We start from the raw sequence: 17,721 nt of genomic DNA on the forward strand, positions 1-17,721 counted from the left end.
CTCATCCTAAATCCAAAACACAGCACTATACCAGCTACCAGGAAGAAAATTAACTCCATCCCAGCCAAAACCAGGACAGCGTCTGACCAGAACTGGAAGTTGTCAATTCTGTTGGAAGTTATAAATTCAATCCTGAAATAGAAATTGTTTCCAACCTTTTTCTTAATGTTATATAAGTACTATATAAGCATTTTTGTTCCTAAGAAAGATTGCAATAGAATGAAAATTCCCCAGAAGCTGTTTTTTCCCCCCTAACCCATTAATATATTAATGAAAATTCACATTTTTATTTAAGATGCAATTCCTCCCTCCCTTCTCCAATAATGTCACTACATTAAAAAAAAAAGCACTGAATGTCTTCGCTTATGTAGTTAAGAATAGCTGGATAGTCAAGGTTACTAAATGAAAAAGACTGATCACACTTCCATTTACAGGAGATAGCATTTCTTTTGATTTTACTGGCATTTGTTCATAGATGAAGAATACTAAAAACATTTCCCACATCAATAATTACTTAAGAACTTACTTGGTTTTCTGAATCCAGATGCAATAGTCTGTAATGAAGAGATCATTAAGGATGTAGGCAGGGTCATTCTCCCTAAAAGTCTTGTGAATGTCCAGCAGACACTTCAAAACTGCAGCTTTTCCTGGAAATAGATTTTTACTTTTGTAATTCACTAGAAATCATAATAGATAATCTTTACCATCTTCTCACCTTTGAGGCTTTTTTTTTTTTTTTTGAGGCTCACCATGCTATCTGCAACCATCTTGTAACTTTAAGTTGATTCACAGTCTCAGAATGGCAGTAAGATGACTGTGCCCCTCAGTATCCACACCTATGTGGATGTGGAGCCTCTGAATTCAGTAGGAATCTCTCTGCAAGACTAAAGCCTTAAGGCATAGTCATGCCTGTAATTCTCTACAGCTGAAGAAGCCCCCTCCCCCAGCTCTTCCACTTCTCTCTCAGCTGTGCTGGCCCAAACTGTAGCACAGTCATAAAGTGAACCTTATTTAAAAAAAAAAGAAAAAAGAAAATAAAAACAAGCTGAAAAGTAACTGGCAAACAACAAAAAGTTATGCCCTATCATTTATCTGAAGAAAGAGAAAACTTACTTCCCTATAGGCCTACACAAATACCTGTTCTGGAAAATGATAAGGTTGGAAACACGTAGCCCACAGCAGGGCAAGTGTGCCGGAGCCACAGCAGTTGTGTAAGCCAGCATAAGCGATACCATCGCCTAACATCTAGCCATTGCCTTAAACTAAGCAGAACTTTTCGTACTTCTGTTAGTTACAGAATAATTTGGCAAACTGAGCCCCCAGAAAGAAAAACTCACTTCAGGCTCAAGAAGGTGCCATTTGACATACAGTTGATAAATGCAGTGAAAGATTAAAAACTTGATTGTTTTCTCATTCCACAACCAGAAATCTTTCTGTAGTCAGTTTAATCTTCTTCATATGCAACCATTGTTTATGAAGAAGAGGACTTATTAATGTAACCTCCAATTAGCTGGAATCTCCTCCCTTAGTTTTCTGATGAAAGTTGCAAAGGGTTAAGTGCTGGAACACAAAAAAAAAAAAATCACTTAATTGGGGGGGGGGGGGGGGGGAACAACATTCAAATGAAAACAGCCACTACTGCAAATGGAATCTAATAACCCTCTCCCAAGAGGCTGGCTCCTCCTAGGCTATGAAACCTGAACATGGATGAAATTACATTTTACAGATTTAAAAAAAAAAAAAAAAAAAAAAAAAAAAAAAAAAAAAAGATCAGAACTCCCCCTGCTGTTCAAGCACGAAAGTTGTTTGTTTGTTTTTAAGTAATTCCGTGCTGAAAAAATGTTGAGAGACAATGAAAGTTAAAGGATGGGGAAGACGGCAATAAGAAGAAAGAACCTGGAGAGTAAAAAACCATGGCAAACAGAAGTGAAAAAACCCACTGGTTTGGAAGAGACCAATTGAAGAAAAGTCAGGAAAGCAAACATAAAATCCCAAATATAACTGATGAACTTTTAGACTGTATCACCATCAATGCTTGTCAAGCCAAGCTTGTCAAACTTAACTATTTTGACTAAAAGGAAGTGTGCTCTTCTAAAAGAACTGATATGTGGAATTAAAATTTTGCTAATTTTTTAAGGTTCTAGCTGTCAAGCTGCCAGCCCAAACCATTTGCAACATCCACTACTGTTACTCATCTGCCAAGTAACAATGTAAATTAGTTACTATAACACTAGTTCTCAATAAAAAGCAGTCTTTCTTCATAAATTACAGTTTTAGATTATAGTAGCTTAATGGGCCTCTAATCAGAGAGACTGCAAACCCAGACAGACTTAATAATACAGGGAATGCTACATACAGGCAAACACATGGAGCACAGCAAACTACCAAACTTCTGCTTTCAGAATACGCATCTTATACAGGCACCTTATAAACAAGACGACCTTATACAAGACTGCATTTAACTCCTTACCACAGGAATAAAAAGTAAGAGTGACAGAGCAAACACTATTTAAGCCTTAATGTACGATGTTCCATAACACAGAGACGATTTTTCGCCTATTTCTGCGAAATTCCACACTGTAGGTTCTGTCTTTGGTTATCTACTTCAGTCTTCAGTAGACAACTGGTCTTAACTTTCAGGCTGTGGTTATATATTCAGTAGTATTATTACTTACACTGGCTTAAGTACTCTTCGTTGCACTCCTTTGCCTCCCTTTTTTCCACAGCTCTTTGTGATGTGCCAGTGCAAGCATTTACGAAACCATACAGCAAACTGGATCAGAGAACTGATGAAGCCGAAAGATGAACAGGCTAGGGGCTTTTTTGGCAGTCACTGAAAGGCTGTCTATCAAAGCAAACCTAAAATGTACTAGTTTTAAATTCTCACTACTTTTGTAGCCCTAGGATTGTCATTTTTTAAAACTCACTGTATACTGGAGTTAAGAAAGCCATGGAATAGATGATGAAGACATGCCAAGGATAACCGATTTCATTTTCTTCACCTGGCTTAAAGAGGCAAGCACTTTTAAGTTCAAGGGGGAAGAAAAATCGCCTACTTAGAGAAACAGCAATAAATGTTTAAGAGCAGGCACAAGAAACTTTGATAATAATCTCAGGAAAATATGAATGATTTATTTTTAAGTCCGTTTTTGCATATCTTCTGTGTAAAGTTACATTATACTGATCAATAAATACACTCCTTTTATGTACAGATGCTATTTCCTGATTATTCAAAAAAACTACTTATTTTTTATGTACAAATAAAAAGATTCCAACTTCTGTAATAGAATGAAAAATACTGGATCTTCTAAGCTATTAAAATTTAAGATGTAGAACTTAAAAGTATATGACTTAAGACAGACTCTAACACCCACTATTTTTTGGAATGAAGATCTGTGTTAGAGGTAAAGGACAATAACAACCAACTTGAAACTGGGATATATTGCAAGACAGGGTATCAAATCTAAGTACTAACCCATTGTTTTTCCTGAGACAAAGGTGGCTTTCTTTTTCTGCCATTAAAATCATTACACTGCTGTTGGGGAGAGGATGAGTTGCAACTTCAGAGGAAAAGCAGGAGAGCGGCTGAGCAGACAAGGCAAAAATCACAGAAGTCAGAGTGTGCCTGCAGCTCACTGGATTCTTCTGGAGTTCATTGCTATGACAGCTGGTAGATGACAGCCCACAACTTCAATTCTACAGTTTCAGAAATCAGTCCTCTTTCCACAGATTAGTTCACAAAAGGATACAATTTGACCCCAGCTCTGTATCTGCTGTTTGATATAACCACCTACTGATTTTACACCATCATAAAATTCTACCAGCTTTCATACTGAATATTTGGAAGAAAAGGAATGAGTAGTCCCATCATTCTATTTTATATTACGTTATTTTTCCTGCAGACTTCTATATGTTTTTCCCTATTTTCAAGAAGGAGGAGCATTCATCTAAAAAGATAAACTGAACTTTACTGTCTCGTTAAAAAGTGGGAATAGCAGCATTCTTAAAAACAAGAAAATAACTCTTACGGACTTTTAAATGAAAACATCCTGGTAATAACTTACCCAGCTAAGCAATAGTACTATCTGTTTTTAATGGATAATTATATCATCCTAAATCTATTAGTGTTAACTGCTGTATGGAAAGAAGCAAAGCATACTTTATGTCACAGAAAAGAGCACAAATGAGTTTTCTCTTTATTATTAGCTCACAGACAATAACTTCCAAACCAGTATTACACAATGGTAACACGGTGTCAGTAAATACTGACAGAACCAGCCCACACCACTTAGTTATTACAGGTCTACTGAAAAGAAAAAAGGCTTCATGTATTTACATAAAAACCACACCTGATAAATTTTTGTTCGTCAACTATCCAATGCAGTATATACATTTTGTTGGAAACAGCATGGCATTTCATTCCCTTTTTTAATCCTATCCAAAGAACAGATAAATACAGTAGATATCCTAGATAACTACGCTGAATTTTGAACAGCTTTGCTGAAGTATTTGAAGTATTATAGAACACTAAAAGAGCATATGAAAAAATCTGCTGAGGACCCCAACATTAATCAGCTTAATGCATTCATCTTACAATCAACACTTTGGCAGGAAGTCTTAATTACAAATAAAAAGTGTTTCAATGACACACAAGGATCCCTAATAGCTTAAAATGCAGTATCCTGTACCTTGGAAGTGATCCACCAATATAACACTAATACTTTCAAAGTTAAGCCACATAACTTGAGTCATAACAATTCAGTCCCATCAGAATTCTTTACCATTTTTAAATAGTTTATTGTGCTCATTATTATCAAAACATCCTATTATACTATGTCCCAACTTCTGTTACGGGCATCCTGAAAGAAACCTCAAGTCAGGATGAGGTCAACTCAGACCGGTTCTTCCTTTAAGTTAAACACAGTCCTCTTGCATCTATATGAAACGGAATAGTTTTGTGGTGCTATTTAACTGAACTCGTTATCTGTTACTTGACAGTCATTTTTACCTATGTTCGTCACACATATATTGCAATACAGTGCCAAACTGGTGAGGCATCATTTCCAGTAAACAAAGAGGGTAGCAGAGTATTTAATGCTATCTATAACTGCTATGCTTTGCACATTGCATAGTTTGCTAAGTATTTCGTAAAAACAGAAATTCCTCAAAAGCATGGCTCAACTTCCACTTAAGTCTGAAGGAGGAAACATTTTGACTGAACAAATGTGGCTTGGCAGTAGCAGCATTATCTACAAATCCATTTCTTTTACGAATACAGAGACACGCACTTTTTTTTTTCTCCTCTCTGGTTATAGACAGGTAATATATCTGTTTTGTATCCTTCCCAATTCTTTGGTAGTTGGCTACTTCAAAAACTTAGCACTTTTCACACTACACACACACTATAATAGTAAATACTAATTTCATATGCAAAACCCAGAACTTTCAGAAGTTAACATTAATCACCATTACTTTCACTACACTGCTAACTTTCTAACGCCCCTCCCAATAGATTTATGTCCACATGAAGGAAGTAATATATTTGTGTCCGCTTCCCCAGGCAGCACCTGGAGGTTATCACGGCTCATACTGAAGATAGCGTCCTCCTCTCTACTATTAAGAACTCCAGTTGAAACGGGCATGCATTCTCTTTTCTTGAGGCTTGCACGCGCCTTTTCAGCATCCTGAAGATCCACGGCCAGCTCTGCGGAGGCAGCCGGTCGCCCCATCCTGCACCGTTTCCCAGGCAACCAGCACAGCACAGCCACGCACAGAAGGAAGCCAGACCTGCTGCAGTTCTTAACTTCTTCCACTGCTTCTAAACCATTCTAACCATCAACTAAACAAAGCTGAATTTCTGTTAAAGCTCACGGCAGTAATTTTTATGCAAATCACTGAGATCAGAAACAACAAGGCTAGCCTATCTGCCATCTCAGTAGAGAACAAGTTAGCCTGCCCAAACTACTCCACCAGAGAAGATGGGGACTTTGCTGTTGGGGCAAGACCATCATGGGCAACACAGGGAGACCATGACCAGAAGCGTTACTGGGGCCGCTGTGTTTTGGAAGCAGAGGGTAAGGAGGCAACTGCAGCCACATGTCCAAAGTAGGAGGATGGAGCAGGAAACCTGATACACAGTTATTGTAGATGCCACCTCCCTTGCCCAACTACTGAAAATATTTTGTTGGATGACCGAATGTTCACGCCAATACCATTTTCCATCATAACATTAAAAGAAAAGCAAACAGCTTACCTCTCATGTACTATCCTCTTAAGAAAAAAATCTAAAAGGCTGGCAGTACTGTATGATTTCAGTTTTGTTATGAGAATTTTATTTTTTCACACTTATGAACAGCAGCATAAGCCAGTGGAGATAAGTGAAGAGGGACAGTATATATCTTCCCTTTAAAACTTCACCACCCAACTGTTACAATGTAAATGTTATTTTGAACCATTAATAGTTTTTGGCAGTAGTAGAGATTAATATTGTCATTTGTGGTTTGGGGTTTTTTTAATTTTTTTAAAGGGCTGCTTCTCAGTGATTCTTCTGTCCAAAAAAAATCTAACACTGAGTGCTTTTTTTGAAAGTCGTAACTCACAATAAATAGGAAAGTTGCAAGTAACTTTAACAACCCAAGATATAAACATGGTTGTGTATGACTGCCCAACTGAAGCTGGAATAACCACAGGTTTGAAAATTTGTACTGTTACATGAAAGCTGTCTGGGATAAACAGGGAATATATAAAAAGAATGTCACTGCTGAAAGAATAATTTGCAGTCATTAAGATGATGCCAGCTCCACTCCTGAATGTGAAACAAAATGAAGCTACAAATATGAAGTGTGTAGTCAATTTTTTATTCTTCAGTTTTAAATTAATTTTTTTCAATTATTATCTATTTATTTTTCAATAGAATAGTTTTCATGGTATTCACTGTTTGTTTTTTATGAACAGCTCTACTTGGCTGTTATTTAGAGCCGTCTTATTTTCCTAATAACAAGCAGAGAACTAACATATACGCAAGTGAGATTTTGGCCTCCGCTCCTAAGAGAGAAAAATTATATAGGAAGTACTAGAAGAACAATGATGCAAAACAAGTTTTGATGCTGATACAAATTCAGGATTTCTCGTCTTCCCAGACTACCACTGGACTTACCACAGAGTCATTTCAACCATATTGCCTTAATCCTACAAAGAACTGTAACACTGAATATGAACCACAAAACTACCCCTTGCCCTCAAATATGTGATTCTGTATGGCAATACTAAACCGGCACACACAATGGAACAGTTTAGGAATTAAGATGGCTAGATGTCAAATGCAGTTATTTTGAACAGGAAAAAAGAAAATAACTAATGGACTGGCTCACTTCAAAAAAAAAAAAATCAGAAGATCAGAAGATCTAATTCTAGAAAAAGAAACTGGCAAGGAAAGCAGGAATTCAACATTAGGGTAAGCTTCCTTTCTGTCAAAATCCTAACATCACTGACAAGAGTTAAATTAAAACAATAGTTCTTCCAAACAGTACATCATGCAGGGAAGCTGCCCAGATTTGCAACTGCAAAACCATGGTGAGCAGAACTTAATCAAACAGAACAGTTGGAACAATTGAAGACAATGATGCTTTAAAAACTTCCCTTAGATGGAGACATATCATGGAAGTTATCGGAAATCCTTCCCATCTTTGTTAACAGGGTTTCATTCAGGTCATTAAAGAACACAAAGAACAACAGAAAACAACAGGACTGCTGCTATACTTGTAACTTGTAAGTGACCCTGCTTTGAAATAGAAACTTAGACACCTTTAGAATAGGGTCTAAAAAAAAATTATAGTATCTAACCTACCATAAGAAAAGTTTCAATAAGATGTTCTTTTCCAACAGAAAAATCTCTTTACAGACAGACACAGCACAGAGAAAAATACTTTAAAGACTTACAAATCACCGTTGGACTATCTTGATTTATCAAGATACAAGATCTGATCAAAGATTTTTCTAAGGATGAGATATTCGTAACATTTCTTCTGTGTAGATTTTCTGGCACGAATAATACAGCTGAATTTACACCAGAACTGCATGTATTACACGCTGGCTAATAAATGAGTTGCTTCAGGAGCAGCTTGGGTGAAACTGGCCAAAGGATTCAAAAGTTATTAAAAATAACCAGACATACAAACAATGTGGCTATATAGGCATCACTTCCAATCCCTAAAAAACTTACCTAGTTGCAGTATCATGACTGTATCATTGAAGGCACGTGTCACTAATCCAAAATGTCTGTGTAGGGGATAGCATAGCACTCTTCTTCCAAAAGATACCAGGACGTCATGAATGCTAGTAAAACTCTGTGTATATCAGTGAAAAATCTGAATTAGACTGGGTGTTTTCGATATCAAGAATTAGTTTTTTGTTTGTTTGTTTTCCTTTAAGGGAAAAAGTCATAGCAGAATAGGAAAAAAGCACATTTTTTCTATATTATGCATCTAAGCCTCTGTATTTTAATAGATATGGAAATAGACACGTTAAATAGAAACAAGACACTGCACATTTAGCTTGCATGGCAGGATAACAGAAGTCCTATACATTTTAGTGGTTCTGAATTTTAAAGAGAATATAGAGAACATTAGAATGAAACATCTAGCTCAAGACTTTGCTATTCTCTAGATTAAAGCAATAAATTACATCTGTCCCACATTATTATATATATTAAGGGGAAGCTATAAAAAGCCTTTTAAGAATAAAGAAAAATTAAAACCACATGATATTAACAAAATACATGTGTACATATAAGATCTTTAAAAATGATACATGACTCTGCCTTTCATGAAAATTATAGATATTCGAGACAGGGATAAATATATCTACCTAGGGAAAGCAGTTCATTGTTTTCCTTTACGAGTGAGGAAGACCGCTAATTTACTCAGGCCAGAGGCATTAATGAGTTATTAAAGACTTTCTTAAGAGAGTGATTTCCTTTCCAGCTTTCACTTTTCAAGACAAAATATTCCAATTATGAATTCAAATAAAAATACCTATTTCATCTTGAACTCTCAATTTACTAAAATTAATAAAAACGCTTTGCTGACAGCCAGCACTTTTTTGCATTATGTGACTACCTCAACCCATTTTTCATTTTAATGGATCGCCGGTAAGCATTTAAACCATTTATGTTTTGTTATTTAATATTTAGAGTCTAAGGTGTGTGTATGTCATGCACAGCAAAATGGCAGTCAGTTCAAACAAACCATAGCTGAGGCAATTTTGTTTACAGATTGATGAAAACACCCGCCTCTACATGGTTTGTATAACAGATATAGTTATTAACAGCTTGGTGCCAGGAGACTGAATTTTCTGGGTGTGAAATATACTGTTGGCACAGGCTGCGCCAAGAACTGCTATATTATAGGATAAGCACATGCAGAAAACTCCTTCACTATGTTAGGAAGTGGATCTGAAAAACATTTGAGTTAAGGCAATCACTGTATTTTAACTGCACTCCTTTGTGACTTGCTACTGCAGAACATTCAGTTGGAAACAAATTAAAACTAACAGATCTAGAAAAGCACTTGTCATAGAACAAGTTATTACTGAACATAACATTCGTCACTACTAGAAACGTTTGAAGGACTGAACCCAAAACTCCTGTCAAATTTCATTTTTGATCCTGAAAACTGAGACTGGATTACAGGCCAGGTTAAGTCCCTTCCCCTTCCAGCTCTGTAACAACTTAATTACACAGGCCTGTGTGCTTTCAGTAGACAATCTGAAAGTGCAAAGAGTAGAATTCAGTTTGTTTCCTCTAGTCTACGTTGGTTTCAAAGGGCTAGCAGCAACTAAACAATTAGGCATGGGGCAAAAATGAAGGGGTGGGTAAAGCAACACATGTCCACTAACTAACTCTGCATGAAACCTGAAACAAAGTATTCGGTGTGTGCCTGAAAGATCACACAATCATTAAAGCCTTAACGAGACAACAGTTTTACTACAGAACTGAGGTCTTCAGTTGTTCCATGTGATGGAATTCAGCCTCTCCATGTTAGGTGGGGAAAAAAAACCCCAAACAAATCCACCTTTTGATCGAGTTCTAAGAGCTCTTCCTATCACTGGGTTTGCATTTACTTCTGGGCTTCCCAGTTCCACTCTCAAACGTACTCTGAAGCCACACAGCAGAATGGAGGAGAAGCCAGAAGCCACCTGATTTGCAGCCAAGAAAAAGAGCAAGCTAGAAGTGCAGAATGATGAACTTGGAAGGCTGAAGAAAGGCTCAGCAGTCAAAACTCCCAGAAGTGAACAATAAGCAGCTTTATTAAGGCCTGCCATCTTCAAAAGTTATTAAAAGATATCTGAGGTAGGACTTAAAGGACACAAGAACACTAAGAAATTACATTTCCTGCTTTTTATGCACTTTATGCCCTTTCTATTTTAAAATGCTTTAGCCAGTTAAATGGGAAGTTATCTACCACTTCTGATCAAGGAGCTAGAAGGCTATATTTTCTTGCCCTGAGCATGGAGTTGCACACACATACTGTGGACATACGTGAGGAATAATTACAGTTACTTCCTAAATAAAGGTCAGGACTTGCGAATCAAGCCCAGGACCTAGGGACAGCATGTAGATGAGCAGCTTTTTCATAGTGTCTGTCCTTAGCTTTTCCAGAATGGGCCAGGAGAAGGCCCAGCACTCAGACAGACAAGAGGTCATACTCCAGTTTCTTGAGGCTACTAGCAGCTGGGAGCCCAGAAGTCACTATCAATTTCTTGTAACTTTTTTTAAAAAGAGGACATAAACTTAATTCATCTTCAATACTGAAAGAGTAAGCTTCCCAAAAAAGAAACATACAATACCAAAAATAAATAATACAGCAAACGTGATGCAAAGCTTAAGTTTTAACTTACCTCCAGCCAGCACAACGTTGCGCTCAGTTTCCTGATGTTCCAAGATGATTCAACCTGATTTTAAGAGGAGACCGTAAAACAAGTATTATCTAATTCAACATTCAAGACTGCTGGCAAGCTATTTAAGATAACATTCTGGCAGCAATTTAAGAACCTTTGTGAATATGAAGCAGTAATTATATTATGTGCACTGAAATGGCCACAGGACAGCATTAAAAATTATATTGCAATGCAGATGTTAAATAACTGAATGGGTTTCCGTATTGGGAATACCTAGCCCATGCACAAAGCCTTTAAAATACAACAACAATCACAGAAAAACGGTATTTTAGTGGAATTCTGTCCCTTTTCACCAAGCAACAGAAACTTGAATCAACAAAGTTCAAGTTAAAATGCCTTGTTTCATGAAAACAGCTCAAGACTTTTGGCTTTCAGAGAGGGTCCTAGAGCCAGCAGTACATGTAAAATGTCATTATTCTTAAAATGTGACAGATTCATAGTATTTGTGTGGTAGTGTGGTCTAGTGAGATGATTAGGGCAAAAAGCCAGGAAGCCTTGATCTATAATCCTGGCTCTAGTAAAGATTTGTGTGGCCTGAAGCTCTTGGTTTTCCTATTAAAAAGGAAAAAAAAATTTAAAAAAAGGGGGGGAAAAAACCTTAGTGCTTTCCACATACACCATACGGTTACTGCAAAGATCAACAAAGAATTGTACCATTGTGTTCCTCACATATTTGCAATTTTGTGCAACACTAACATGCAATACAACAACCATCTGTTGAATAAGCAGGTCTGGACATTTCTGCTTGTCATTCTAAAATCCATGCCCCACAATTCAGTCTGATTAAGACAGAATGGTTTTGATTATATGTTCCAGTATTTTATTAAAAGCATTGAGAAAACATCTCATTGGTTAGTATCAACAGAGGAGATGCTAGGCACAAAGTTGCATCTGGGAAGCAAGTCCATTTCAAAAAGGCAAGCTATCCACAGAACAGCATGGAATCCATCCTAAACTTCTGCTATTTTCTTAATTCTTTATATCCTGTAAAAAGCCTAGGATACAGAACACAGAATAAAGTTGGCTGCTGCTTGTCTAAGAGATGGGCAAACACCAGAATCCTGAAAATGGAAACATGCCTTCCTGCTTCCCTCCAGTGTTTGAATACTAGAAAAAGAAAACTCTGCATTTTTTTTTTATTTTATTTTTTAAATGTGTGTCAATTTTAAAAATTTTTCATGTCTCACTCTAGTTTCCAGAAAGCCTCAGGAAACACCTTCTATACTCAGTACATAAGTTTAAAAAAACAAACAAACAAACAAACACACACAAAACAACAAATAAAAAAACCCAAACCAAAACAAAAAACTCTAAATAAATCAGTTTTGTTAAAGGTATATAATGGTATCCTATACAAAATGCTAAACCCATAGTTTCAGTCCTACAGACTTAGTGATTTCCCATGCTTTTTTAGAATCCAAATCAGTAGTGGTGTTACTACAAATATACCTATTAGAGAACTGTCCAAAGAACACAAGGAAGAACCATCAACATAAAAGAACAATTATTTTGTGAAATCTGCATTTACATAAATCAAGACACATCACAACACAAAACAAATCAGAACCAAACAGAATTGTTTGGAGTCTCCTGCACCTCCACTTCTCTTCTACAGCTAAAATGCTGCTCCAGAAGAATGGAAGTATTTAGAAATCACATTAATCCCCACATGCATCCCACCAGCTCAATCTAGAGATACAGTCTTTCATTTTAACTTACTCAATTATATATTTTTAATGCTTGGAAGTAAGTTCACTTTAAAAGGTAAGTTTCCTAAATGACAGTACAGGGGCCAGCACTAGGTTCCTAAAACATATTAATTTTTTTTATTTTTTTATTTTTTTTAACTTACATTCTTGTCTCCTTCATTGACACAGATTTCATAGCAATACGCCAGAAGGATATCAATTAAACCAAGATATACTTGATGACGGCTTCTTTTATCCAGAAGATAAGATTTATTTGTGAACTTTCTCAGCTGCTCTCTCTCTTCCTCAGAGAAGACAACTATAAAAAGTAAAAGGATAATTGATTATGAATTTAAAGCTGGCACATTCATTTTAATAGGTGGTAATACTACTTCAACAGTCTCCTTAAAAAGAAGTGTGTAACTAATCACAAGTCAGTCATCACTCAAGAAAAAGCCTAAATCATTCTTACTTTCATTTTTAACTTTTATTAAACTTTGATATATTCCTTTCAAAGTCAAGTTCCAGCCCTGCAATGTACTCCATGTACACACTGGCAATTTTGAACCCCTCTGAAAGTGCCAAGGATTTCTGTGGGTGCCTGGGTATCTTATACAGAGAGAAATGCACAACCAGGATCCGAGTAAATTGAAGTTTCTTAAGTCCACATTGTATGGGATAAAAATAAGAAAACAGGGTAACAAAACCAAATATATTTTCTTATTGTAGAAAAGGGTAAGAACTAAAGAAACAGGGAAGGAAAAAAAAGAAAAGGTACAATTCCGTACTTCCAAGCCTCATCAATTTTGACTAATGACCTAGGCATAATTTAGGAGCTTCATTTATGCTGTCTGATAACATCCTTCCAGTGTCTGAAGAAGATCAAAGAAAGATCAAAATCCTATCCCCACCAATGTCGGCATGAAAGCTGCATCTCCTTCCAAAGAGCTATGGTATCCACCATCAGTGACCATCATATTTTGCTTACCTTCAGTGTATCTCATTTAGTTAAGAACGGTTATACTGAGCCAACCTAAAGAATCTTCTCACCCAGTACTTTCTCTTTGGAATGCAAAAGGAAGATGACAACAACAACACAGCAGGCATGCTGGGACAATGCATCGAAGTATTTCTCCAGGAAACAGTGGTATAGACATGGATAGATACGACTGAATATTGAATGGTAACCCTTCTGAAGAGTACTTAAAACACTTCAGAAAAGATGGCAGAATTGGCTTGAAATAACAGTAGAGATTAAGTAGATAACTGACTAGAAGCCATCTCTATACAAACTCGAAGTAAATCAAGAAACCATTCAGTAAAATTAAAACAGGCAGAAGCCAGACCTAAGAGATTTTCATCCAGGCTGCATGGAGCACAGGCATTCCATGTCAACAGGCTGTGATTTACCAAATAAGATAGATGTAGTGAGCACATTTTGGTCACACCACAGAAGAAAGTTACAGGCACAAGGCGACGTGACAGGAGAAAGAAGCATTACTAGCTCGACAGCTGATGCTTTGTTGCATTGAGGAAGTCCCACTCCATGATTTGTTCAAGCAACAGTAACACTGGAGCCAGCCTGAGTTTAAAATACCACTCATTGAAGGAGATTTCTCTGAGGACAGGAACAAGCTTAAAGCAGCACTCTTGTTACACTGTCAAAATAAACCCTAAGTGCCAGGGGTAGATGAGTGATGCACTTCTTAACTTACTGAATTTGAGTTATTTATTCTAGTGGGGGGGGGGGACGGGGACGGGACACACCAAAACCAAAACCTTACAATTAATATTGAAATCTCTCTTCAATTATTCTTTTACCATCCCTTTTTTGAGTCACTATGTTCTGGAATACTTAGCTGGGGGCAGAGAAAAGCTGTAGGCGAGATGTACAAACTTAAAAATGTAAAACAATTAATGGTTTAATTACTAAGATAAGGATGTGATACTGGCTAAGCATTAGTATGTTCATCACCCCAATAAAGCACCTGAAGAGTCCTTGCTAATCAGGCAGGCAGCTGGGAAGGGTCAGCCTTTGTGGCTCCCCAAGACAAATCCTTGAATATTGCTGAGCCACCATCTTCCACCAGCTTCATCAGCACTAACAACTTGACCTGATAACCCAACAATTCCTGCCCCAACTTGATTCCCTGTTTTTCCAGTTTAGGATTTTATATCTTCCACTTTGGTATTGACCTCCAGAATCCTTGAACTACTAATGATTCTGTTTCAACAATCCTACCTGCAATTTTACTGTTCTTATTTTTTCTGCAGACTTTCTCACAGCTCTTTCTCAGCAGTGTGAGCCAAGGTCATGCAGCTGGGCATAACCCATAATCCAGAGCCCTGGGCCCTTGGGACACAGGCAGGCAAATCCCCAGCAGGGTGATGGGGGGGGTGTTACAGCACAGGTTACAGAAAGAAATTGTTACTACGCCGAGTAAACCAAGTTCCTTTTTACACCCCTTGCCCACTTTTCTATCATAAGGATGATGACTGCAAGTGTGCTTACAGATGTTTCTCCTCAAACATTGCTCATCATCATTTTACACAATCCACATTCTCAGGGATACAATCCCTCCATAAGACGTGTGGTCCTCTTTATCCCAGGAGCTTTCTACAAGCTTTCTAATTTTATGACATGTTTTGAAATAAATGTTTGTGATGCCAAAGGCATGTACATATGCACACACCTCATCTCAAGATAGAAAATTACGAATTAGGAAGAACATTTTTGAATGTTTCTTCTTTATGAACTTTCAAAATGTTTCGATCAGCTTCATAACCATGAAATACTTGATTTAAATTCCTATGGAAACTTCTTGATGAGCTAAACATTTCTCTGGAGTCAAGCCAGTCTCCATTTATTTACAAGCTCCCACAAAAGAAATTCCAGCTTTTATACCATCTTGAGAAAGCCAATCTCTTCCACTTGCTATGATCTAGTGCAAAGTGACAATTTAGCAAGCCTATGGCAGTTCTAACTCTGTTTTCTGTTAATACAATGCAGTTCAGTATTATCCCTTAAATCACAACTATAGATGATGTAGCTATATTCTATCAGCAAATTTCTTTATAAGTTCTTAAATCGCACTGATTCTTCAGTGAGTTACCTCTATCATTCATATTAAAACTATCCATAAAACCATATGTGCAATGTTGCAGCACATTTGAAAAAAAAAAGTTTCTCAAAAACATAACATAAAACCGCTTTGTAAGTTGCTACAGTAGGGTGGGTTTAATGAGGTATCACTACAGGGTGTTTACAGTTAGAAGAAGGTCCAGTTGGAAAGAAAAAAGGCAATTCCAATTTCAGCTAGCTTTCACTAGAAAACCCTCTCATGGAGCACAACACAATTTATTATAAAATCATATGCAAGTGGCACTTCCACCCTGAAAAGAAGCACAAAAGAGGAGAGGTGAAACTGAAGCTAAAGATGGAAAAAATTCTGAAAAGCAAACAGCCGAAAGTTTGTTAGCAAAGACTACTACAGCAGATCAGATTTAGAAAGCTTAAAATCACTTCTGATGACTACAGTAATAAAGAATTTTGTTACAAAGAAGCTAAATAATTCCTTCAAAGCAAAGAATCTCTCACAGACACAATACCTGTTAAACAGTTATGCCAGCACTCTCCCTGTTTCTAGGCCCACCTCCCTGTGCTTGCTACAGTTGGCAGTCAAGATGCAGACGTAACAGGAATGCAACTGTTCTCCTTCAGAAACTCACTACATTCAGTACTGGATCCACTACTGAGAATCCACTCTTCTTAATCAGCGACTACAACCTGAAGTTTGTCTCATAGCTGATCAAAATTAACCTGTCTTATCATCAGAGATAACAAACAGTCCAACGCTGAGAGCAAAAAAATTGACTTTTTAAAGTTTTACTAACAAGTATTTGTTAAGATTCCCTAAAATCCACATTCTAGAGGAATACGTAAATGTGAGTCATACTTCCCTTCTAAGTAGAAAGCACAGAAACTCCTAGTGAAGTTGATGAAACATACAAGATAAAGCTTTCTTCCTCTAAAACGCAAACTCTCTGAAGCATCATAACATATACAACTGGACCATAAACACAAAAACTGCAACTCTACTAGACAACAGCAAACAAGACACAGACTAGACAATTCCCAAAGGTAAATGTTACAAGATGTTCATTAACTCACTGCAAAGTGCCAGGTGTTCTAAATAAAATTTCTCTCTCTGGAGAAAATACTTCAATTTTACAAATAAATTTCTAACCATTCCTTAAAGTTTTTGAATAATAAATTATCCAGGTTTGAAACTCATTATTAATACATCAAAACCACCACCTACTTTGTTTTCCCAATTCAAAAATACAAGTACATAGTATAAGATTAACAGAACAAGTAAAACTGTAATTACGTTTTCTGCTATATTAAGCCTGTACACTTTTGTACACTCGCGTTACCAGTGTTTTATGTAACAACATCTGTACAACCATCAATATTGATCTAATGCAAAGCAACATCTGCTGCTACTTATCAAGTACTAAATTTGCAAGTTTTCCTTAGGTTTGATTTTAAAATGTTTTGTCCATTTGTCAGTGCCAAAATCATGCTTCTTCTAGCCACAGTATAACTGTGTATTAATATATGATGTCTAAAGGAATTGGACAAATTAATCTCACATACAAAGTTACTGTTAGATGATACCACAGAGATTACCCTTACTTTTTAATCATCTCCTTTACTTATTTTAAACTAGCTATTCCTCATGTTAAAATAAACATATTTCAAATTGCCCTTCAATACCTGACTGTCAACAAAGTACAGTTTAATCTCTAAAGGGGAGGATGAGGTCTGATAGCTAGAAGGTGTTTTGTTACCGTCTTACTGATATTTTACACTGCCGATCACTTAAATCAAGCCAGTGTAAGATCTGTATCTCAAGACTACTATGACACTTGCAGTTCTAAATTTGTTAGGGGTACTTCGATAAAATGTGCTATCTAGACAGATAGCTGACTCAGTGGTCAGACTCAGAAAATTACAGAAGAGTATAGGTCAGGAAGGACCTCTGATAATCAGCTGCTCTAGCCTCTGGTGAAA

The 17,721-nt window shown here is 36.8% G+C and overlaps 1 protein-coding gene across 1 annotated transcript in view; it reads right to left on the bottom strand.

Annotated features, from left to right (window-relative positions):
* Positions 1 to 17,721, bottom strand: part of SHQ1 (SHQ1, H/ACA ribonucleoprotein assembly factor) — a 55,452-nt gene that overhangs the window by 22,602 nt on the left and 15,129 nt on the right. The window contains exons 8-11 of the mRNA XM_082322036.1: positions 12,809 to 12,963; positions 10,897 to 10,950; positions 8,222 to 8,345; positions 527 to 647 (exon numbers count right to left, since the gene is read on the bottom strand). Coding sequence (XP_082178162.1) covers positions 527 to 647; positions 8,222 to 8,345; positions 10,897 to 10,950; positions 12,809 to 12,963 — 454 coding nt within the window. The remainder of the gene's footprint in view (positions 1 to 526; positions 648 to 8,221; positions 8,346 to 10,896; positions 10,951 to 12,808; positions 12,964 to 17,721) is intronic.

Source organism: Platalea leucorodia (assembly GCF_965183815.1).
Source record: "Platalea leucorodia genome assembly, chromosome: 9".
NCBI lineage: Eukaryota > Metazoa > Chordata > Aves > Pelecaniformes > Threskiornithidae > Platalea > Platalea leucorodia.